Source organism: Ascidia mentula, chromosome 1 (assembly GCF_947561715.1).
Source record: "Ascidia mentula chromosome 1, kaAscMent1.1, whole genome shotgun sequence".
NCBI lineage: Eukaryota > Metazoa > Chordata > Ascidiacea > Phlebobranchia > Ascidiidae > Ascidia > Ascidia mentula.
The window spans coordinates 14,880,122-14,889,281 of NC_138566.1; the positions used below are offsets into that span (position 1 = coordinate 14,880,122).

The 9,160-nt window shown below is 37.4% G+C and overlaps 1 protein-coding gene across 1 annotated transcript; it reads left to right on the forward strand.

The window, feature by feature from the left end:
• The first annotated feature begins 2,729 nt into the window (after positions 1 to 2,729).
• LOC145892950 (uncharacterized) lies at positions 2,730 to 3,741 on the forward strand. Its single transcript, XM_082982046.1, has 5 exons — positions 2,730 to 2,877; positions 2,931 to 3,090; positions 3,147 to 3,205; positions 3,318 to 3,454; positions 3,529 to 3,741. Exons 1-5 carry the CDS (start codon positions 2,730 to 2,732, stop codon positions 3,739 to 3,741), a joined length of 717 nt encoding a protein of 238 aa, XP_082838172.1.
• Positions 3,742 to 9,160: the final 5,419 nt, after the last annotated feature.

Sequence of the window (9,160 nt, forward strand, 5' to 3'; positions counted from 1 at the left end):
TTGGGCCAAAAACTACTTCATGTAGTACTGCACTATCTATCCAACATATGTCTTTACAAAAAGAGGAGTTATGAAATATTTTGATACATACCCAATGATGACTGCAAAAATGTGACCTCTGGGTCGGCCTGTTTTGTTCATATGTTAGGTTTCTGAATCCCATGATTGCTCTTCAGGCAGATATGCAAATCTAAAATATTACGTCATCACTTGAATGACATAATACATGTCTTACGTCATCTTTGAGGTCACCGCGATGACGTATTAACAATTTTTCAGTCAGTTCGGTGACTTGTGACACACGGGTAAAAAGTGTATTATAGCGCGTCATAATTAAAATCATCCACATATTTTAAAAGATTAAAGATAGAACTACTTGAATTTCTTTTAAATGAATTCCTGTGGTTACACTAACTTATTTAACCCAATGCATTTTTCATTTTGCGTAAAGTGTTACTCATGCGTGACGAAAAGAGTTTCCATTCCATGTTTTAGTATTCTATGTTTACACTGTGCGCAGTCGTGCGACGCGAAACAAAGCGGTGCGAACTTTACACTTCGATCACTTCACGCATCTCTGCCCCCACTCGCCGCCAAGTTGACGTATTCGTTAGCAACACCAACTAACTGAAAGACAATTGCAGGACTTTTTATTATTTTGAAACTGAACTAGCTAAAAACCATGAAGCTTGTACTTATGAAAAAGCCTACTATCCAGAGGTTTCGGGGCAATGGAAGGTCAAATTATAAATTAAAGCTATTGTATGTATTAATAAGATTCAAACACAGTTAAGCAATCAGAAAATCGAGAAGTCATTGGGTTCATCCTATTCTTCAATCACGCATCGAAAATGGTAAAGGTTCTTTAAAATTAGTTGGATTTTGGCAAAACAATACTTTTTTGTCAGGGGAATATCATAAGTTAATGAGGGAAATGAGAATATTGAGGTTTGATGAGCTATTATCCAAAGTTGCTCCAAAATATCCAAGATGGACACGCAGTTAAGAAGATCAATACCTGCTGGGAAAAATCTGGCCATTACTTTGCCGTAAAAGGCTTAACTTTTGTTTTTGCACCCTTTATTCAAAATGTTCTATTAAAGATTTCTTGCAACTGGAGATACCTGTTCCTGACGAAAAATCGATGAGAAAAAATTGCAAGAGAGTACCAATCATTTTGGCAATTTCCCAATTGTGTTGGAAGCATTGATGGAAAGCATGTCTTAATTCAGGCACCTTTTAAGTCGGAATCGCTCTATTTTAATTACAAAAAAGTTAGTATTGTTTTGTTAGCAGTTGTGGATGCCCTGTATAACTTTGTTGTTGTGGATATTGATTCTTATGGAAGTATTTTATCAAACTTCAGTTTTGGTAGTAGGCTGAAGGATAACTTGCTTTCCCTTCCTGTGTTAAACTCATTACCTGGAACAGATATACAAGTTCCTTTTGTGTTTGTAGGTGACGAGGCTTTTCCTTTAAGAACAAACCCAATGCGACCTTATCCAGGAACTTAAGCTAAGGGTGTTTAAGTATAGATTGTCCCGTGCCCGAAGAATAGTGGAAAATGCTTTAAGCCAGAAACAGTGGATTTAGTTGTGAAAGCTTGCACTGTTCTGCATAACTTTTTAAGACATAAAGTATCCCTTCATTATGTGGAGCCAAATTCAGCTGACTTTGAAGACACAAGGGGAGTTGTTCATGACGGCCAATGGAGAAGTCAAAATGCTTCAGCCTCTTTTGTCCATTGCAGAGAACAGGTAGACGATCTACGGTCGAGGCATCTCAAGTTCGAGACACCTTTGCAAACTATTTCCTTAGTGTGGATGGCTCCGTTCCATGGCAACTAGACAGACTTTAAATGTAAATGTTTTTATAAAATAAATTCCTGTTTCCTTTCAGATGCAATTTTCCTTTGAATTTTCGCTGCATGTTTTTGTGAAATATATTCCTGTTTCCTTTTATATCAATTTTCCACTGTATGTTTTTGTAAAATATATTCTTGGTTCTGTTTAGGTATGGTGTGGTCTTGTACTTTTATTGAGAAATAGCAACCTGGCAAAATAACATTATCAAAAAAAAAGCAATTTGCATGCAACACTAAAATGAAAGTTAACACAGAAACAATGGAAATAATTGCACCTATATCTAGCTTCATGCAGAAGTTTTATTATATCTATATGTAATTTTGACCTTTTTTGAACTGGAACTTCCTTTGCCTGTAGTGCCATACTTGCAAAAATTAATCTTCGGAATCTCCTTGCATGTCTAAATCGCCGCGAACGGCTCGAAGATCGCAACAGTGTATTGTACAGGCCTGTGTGGTTCTTCATAACTTCCTACAAAGTCCACGTCAGGCAGGATGTCATATTTATGGGGATCAATTTGATGGAAATGGCAATACAGTGAATGGTAACTGGAGACAAACTATTCCTTCAACTGTCAATATGGATTCACTTGGACATATTGGCTCGAACTTTTATTCCAGAAATGCAGGTTTTTACAGGGATCAGTTAAAAAAATATTTTTTAAAAGATGGAACAGTTTCATGGCAGTGGAGTAGATAAAGTTTATGCATGGTTAATGAACAATTTTTGTTTTTTTGTATTTACTTCTTTCCTTAATTCAAGCTGCCAGTTTTTGCTAAATTGCAGTGCCTTAACCATCAATTTATGATTTGACAGTTTCTATTTCTTTTCACACCAAGTTATTCTAGGAAGTAGTGCAGTACAATGGATATTGAACAAAGTTTTAATATGAAGCTTATTGACCTTGTGTCTCAAGCTAACCTAATTTTCAACCCATGTCATCCAGACCACAAAATTAGAGGCAAAACAGATTCTGCATGGAGAAACATTGCCCAGGAATTAAACTCTACTGGTAAGTTTGCATCTTATTACAAAAATAATTACTAAATTGATTTTTACTTTCAGTTGACCAGTGTCAAAAGCGTTGGCGTACGCTGCGAACAGCATATGGTAAAAAAACAAAAAAAAACACTGGAGCTCCAAGTGGGTCTGGTACCCTCCCGCCAGAGAGATGGCCGTATTACAACCAACTATCATTTTTGGATAGTTATATCAAGCATAGAGGGTATGTGGATGGTATGTAGTAATAAAAAGGATTTATTGTTCTTCCTGTTTATGTAGATCTGTAGACAACTTTGCTGATGACAGTAGTTCTCCCCAGTCTTTTTTCGACAACCCTGGTCAGTATGTTAAATGTTTATGCTTATAATGTTCAAGTGTGTCTTTCATTATTGTAGCACTTTCGCTCAATACCATGAAAGAAGTTATATTTTTGCTTTATAATATTTAAAGAGGATTCCAGCATTGAAAGTACCAGAGAAGATAATTCATTTTCTTCTGATGCTGCTACTGCAGACATGCCTGCAAATGCAACTCAACCAGAAGAACCAAGTTGCAAAAGAAAAAAAACAGACAAACAGAAAGTACAGGTATGCTCAAGCCTATGCTTTAGTTCATGATATTATGAATAAAAAGTAAAATCAGTAATGTTTCTGTTTTGCAGACAGAGATGCTAAATTATTTAAGGCAAAGCTCAAGTCATCTTGCAGAACTCCAGGAAAGGAAATTAGATCGACTAGACCACTTCGGTAAATTTGTGGTGGCACAATTAAGAGAAAAACCTGCAGAGCTTGTGGAGGCGTACATGAAGGAAATAAACAGTGTATTATTTGCGGATTGTGCCATGGAGTTTAATGTTGCACAACAGTCCAGTTAGACTAATTTCGTTACTTTCTTTCAATGTTCTTTTTAATAAAATTTAAAAATGATAAAACAAAACTACATGAAGTTGTTTTTTTGTGAGGAATTGTTTGAGGTGATACAAAACAAACAGTTAAGCCTTTATGTCTATGTGCCTTGCAGGTGTGCGGCCCAGACGCTGTGTGCGCATACGCCCGTACAGCCGCACAAGAGCGCCGCAGACTGTCTGGGGATTCCCCGGCCGCAGCCGCAATTGTTTTACAGTGTGCATCCCCTTAAACCAGCCTGAAGGATCCTGTAATGCAGTGCTTCCCAACCTTTTTCAGTTCGCGACCCACTTTTAATGCAAGTTTTATTGTGGACCCACAATGAGACATGACTAAACGATGTTACGTAATGATAATGCAATAATTTCTTGGAAGCACTGCTGTAATGCACAATACTTTAGCTCAATGCCTCAAAAAATTTACACTTTCAAAATGAATTTTCTTAATGTAAAAGCGTAATTGTCTTCAATTTCATACACAACCACAAAAACTACATTTCACAATCCCCACTCTGGGTCGCAACCCAAAGTTTAAAAGGCCCGGCCTTTAAATGCCTTGTGCAATTATGCATGGAAATATAGGAATCATTCCAGGAGTTCACAAAAAAGGAATTGCGTTAACACATCATCACCATATAATATTATCATAAAATACTTACAGCAATTACTTCTTCACCAAAGTAGTCCATCAAGCAGTATAGTATCATTCCCGTAATCCCTTGAATGGTCCCTGGCAAATGTTTTTTTACATTTTGCTTGCATGACTTGAAGACTTTTTGTTGAAGTTTATACAAGACTGCCATGTCAGGTTTTTGTAAATAGCAATGGAAATTCGGCCATTATACCGTATAAAAACATAGCAATTCTATACTTCCTTTTCAACTTCATCCTGACTGAATGACTTACCCAGAGCCATAGAAATCACGAGTACTCCAACTGCCACTTTTGGCCGCCATTTTGTGTCCAGAAGCCTGGAACGCGTGTAGCCTGTTCAGTAGATGCCATCGTGGTTTAACGGTTTCGAACTTTATTGCTGTCCACAAGATGGTCTAAAATTGCTTGCTGGTGTGTTTTTTCAATGTAGAAGGTAAGTATCACGCACAAGATGTTTAACTGATAAGTTTTGTGGGTAAAATACGTCATGTAGGCCTATTAAATGAATTATATCAGCATCAGCCATAACACACAACAAAAGTTACTGATTAGCATAAAAATCTTTATAATTATTTTATTGCAGAACATCTTGCTGCACTTTTGCTTCCAAATTGTGTTTTTTGGGAAGCCTGTTTAGTCACAGTCTTGCCATGAATGTGGAGTCGTAACTTCATGTACTTTTTTACAATTTTTGGCACAACCTCGTGACAGTTGGGAAACTTGACATTTTCTGGCAGGGCTTCAGTAAGTAAATATTGAAGTACATCTTTTTGCCTTCCATGCCAACAACAATTTGGCGAAACTTGCTCTCTGCATATTTCAAAACTTCCAATAATTGACTGGAAGGAAGACAGAGGTGAGTTGTTGTTTCATTATGCATTAAATTATTGCTGGGGGTAAATGATCTGAAAAGGGTTAGAAATCCTTCCTGACTGGGCATTGCATCCTCACTTTGGCAATATAATGTGCATGTTGCACAATCAACTTTTTTAAGGACATCATGGATTGCCCAACCACAAACATAATAAAACCCCTGTTCTTCAGAACTTGACAGCATAGATGAAGCTGTATCTGCCAGGATTGTCAAGTTGCTTCTGTCGTCATCTACAAGGCCTTCAGATGGGTCACAGCTATTTCCCTGGGATTTTAAAAAACTGACTAAATGTGGAGTGTCATCTGGCTCATAGTTTCCTTTGCTAGTTGTTTGCATCATTTGTGACAGGCAAATCATTCTTAGACTGAGCCTAAATTGTGTTGGCTTTGGGTGTGACGATCCCCTGTTGCGAACTTGTGAAAATAAGTTTTCAAGGGCATCTTGGGTTAGCCGCCCGGACATTAAAAATTTGTAGTTGCCATGAACGACAAGCTCCTGGTGCAAAGCTAACAAACTAGTAGTGGCCAATTTGATTCCTGATTGTACAGGCTTCCATGAACTGGAAATATGTATTTTTTGAAATGTGTCCAACATCTGAAAATAATTTTATGTTGATTTAAATGCGGATATGCAATATTTTTGGTAAGTTTTTTGTAACAATTATAGTATTATTGATGTTGTTTTACTAAAATAATATTTACCTCTGTTAGCTGGTCTAACTTTTCTGCTGAATTTGGAAAAAGGGCATCCTGCATGCATCGACAGTTCATGATGTCGAACCAATTATTAATGTACTGACAATAAAATCCAGTTGTCAGTGCTTCAGGATAAAGTTTGTTTATGGCTGAAGCAGTTGAATGACTCAATACCTGATTGGAATTTGAAGGTGAGGACAGATAGAAAAATTGAATATTATTTACTGAGTTACATATATACCTGAGCTGCCATATTCACCCTCATTTTTTGATATTGTGTTGGATGAATATGGCTTTTCGTCAGCTTCGGGGCTAGCTTAAACTCACCTTCCTCTTGATAATTAATAAGTTTTTCCACCCAGCTTTTTGAAACCTTGATAAAAACATTTATTACTTTTAGAACTTGAATTAAGTTACTGACTGTATGTGCTAACGGGGTTAAGTTAGTTTTGTGCAAACCTGATTTGTGGGAAGGTTGTATTTGGTCACAACACTGTCACTTAAATACATATCATGCTTTAAAAAAGCACTCCTTAAGTTTTTTGAAAGGTGAGGCACATCTGGCATGAAGTAAAGAAGTTGTTCAGGCAGTGCAGGATGGTGAATGCAACATCTAACTTCATCTCTGAACATTTGTAATGCAGAAAAAGGTGAGTTTTTTGCTACTGTTTATTTATCAAAAAATGAAACAGGATATCACCTGTTGCTAACAACTCCAGCAGACTTCCACATTGCTTGGTTGCAAGCCCCCATGTCACTAATCACCACTTTGACTGTGAAACCCCTTAAGGCGAGCTGTTTAATCATTTCCTTTGTTGTTTTCCATAAAATTTCACCACTAATTGAAGTGCCAGTGTAAAAATATGCTGTTAAAAAACACAACATTACGAATATTACACATTTAAATTTTTTACCGAAATAACCAACCAACTACTTGTTTCCAGTGTGTTGTGATGCCTTTTGCCATAAAACACAACACATGTGATGCCATTAAATTTCCTGACTTTGGCATCATATCAGGGCTAACGTACCCCACAAATTGCTTGATGCCGGGATCGTACTCAACGGCTGTTGCAATTTGAACCTCGTCGAGCAGTAAACTACAAACACGCTCGTGCTCTTCGGTCGCCTCCAACTTGGATTTCATCCAGTCCAAAACTACATTTTGTATTCCCGGACTCATCCCTAGAGGCACAATTCTATTGCAGAGCGTTGATTACGAGGGCAGTGGGTACGTAAGCGATCTTAGAAACTCGTATCTGCGTGAGATCAATACGCGGTTTCAGTTAAAGCTCACTACAACAAACTTGACATTGTTAGATACCCTTGCTTGCCAACTGCGCATCTAATTTTTAGTGCAACTTTGATAGTCTCGTCTGACCACTCAGATCTCGAACTGTTAACTGTTTCACCTTGCAAAGCCTTGATTTGGTCATCATGCAAAAATTTCGGCAAGTTAGAAGCCATGTTTTGCAGTTTTGCATTCAAAAGTGTGATCTAATTTTGAAACAATAAATACAGAGCAAAACAAATATTTATGTTTGTACCTGTCGCTTCAATTGGCTATTTTCTGTTTCGTATTTTGTGCAATTTGTACAAGTCACTTGTACTACTTCTGTTGGTTCTGTTCTTTCTGCACTTTCAGCTTCTGATTTGCTGTATTTGTGGTCGTGACTGCATGCTAAATTAATAAATACGTTTACTATCTAGGCCTAATGTTTAGCTTAGTTCCCTACTGGAAAAATCTCCTTGATTGCTGATATTCCTGTGCCGTTTCAAAAGGCGCCTTTGACTAGAAAGTTTAGCTGGGCAGTTTGGAACATTAAATAATGTTGGCACGGCTCCCAATTTCAATTTTTTCAGGCCGTCTTTTCTATTTTGTTCGAACTGGTTCGGTTCAAAATGTTTCTAAACACACTAGGGTTAATAATAACTGATCTGTGCACGGAGTATCTTTCAGTCGAACCTCGCAAAGCCGACTGTTCTTCGTTGGTACCCACTTATCCCGGCGACAATTTTGCAGCCAGCGTCTGCGAATGGATACAGCGGTAGGAAAGCGGAACATTTTAAAACCATTCTCGCTTCTGTTTACGCAGTTTGGGGCTGAGCATCCTCCCATAATGTAATAATCTTTTGAAAGCTGCACTAGCTAACCTTAATCCTGGTGCGTATTCAAGTAAATTGTCATCAAAATCGCTACCGTTTCACTGAATTCTCATATCTAATTAATCTAAACTTAAATTTTTATTAATCACGACAAAAGAAAATTTTTCTTGAGCTCGACACTTTCTGCAAAAAAAAAATTTCTATAGTTTGGCCTATGTCCACTGTATTATTTTGGACACAAAAAGGCGGCCATGAGCTTCTATCGCGTAACAATGGGTTGGACAACTTGTGTTTTCTATGGACTTACCCAGCGGGCACATGCTCGTTTCGACGTATAGATAGTGGTCGTTACGTATGGTTTTTCGACGTTTAAATTTGAAGCATTATTTGGTGTGTAAATTATCAACGTATTTTGTATGTCATTAAAATGATGTCGTGGTTTCGTTTAAAATCGGTGTAAATTGCAAACACTATTCCACGTCTTTTGGGGGGAAATTATAACAACGTAAATTCTAAGTCATTAAAATGACGTCATGACCACGTTTACAATATGTGTTGACTAAAAGATTTTCAACGTTTTTCGTGTACGTCAAATCGATACCAATGCACGCCTGTTCAACATCAAGAAAATGGGTTAATGCAAAGCACTCAACAAGAATGGTAGTGTCACAATATATTTAAGAATAATAAATCACATAGGCAAGCTAGGCAGAGGAAAATTGAATGAATCCTCAGCAGAGTCCCCCTTGCCTCCTTTTCGTGCAGGAGCTTACTTGAGATATTCAGCAGCCCTGCGAGTAAATTCTGCCTCGCTAAGATCTGGGTGATGGTTGCCGCGTATGCTTTCAAATAAAGGTAGTGCGAAACCTGCTTGGAAGTAACGTCAGTCAAAAACATGAAACAACACCACTTACCTAATATTACTGCTAAAAATGATGAATCTGCAAAAGCAAACTTCCCATGGTTTCCTCTCAAGTTCAAAACAATCTGGAAATAAAACCTATGTTTACAATATAAAGACTACAAATACTTACGTTTTAATTGTTTTGTTAACAGATTC

Bases quoted from the DNA above. Each gene is read 5' to 3' on its own strand.
- LOC145892950 (XM_082982046.1), top strand. From the start codon at position 2,730: ATGGATATTGAACAAAGTTTTAATATGAAGCTTATTGACCTTGTGTCT. The intron at 3,091-3,146 runs GTATGTGGATGG...CTGTTTATGTAG, and splicing joins AGTTATATCAAGCATAGAGG to ATCTGTAGACAACTTTGCTG. The intron at 3,206-3,317 runs GTCAGTATGTTA...TAATATTTAAAG, and splicing joins GTCTTTTTTCGACAACCCTG to AGGATTCCAGCATTGAAAGT.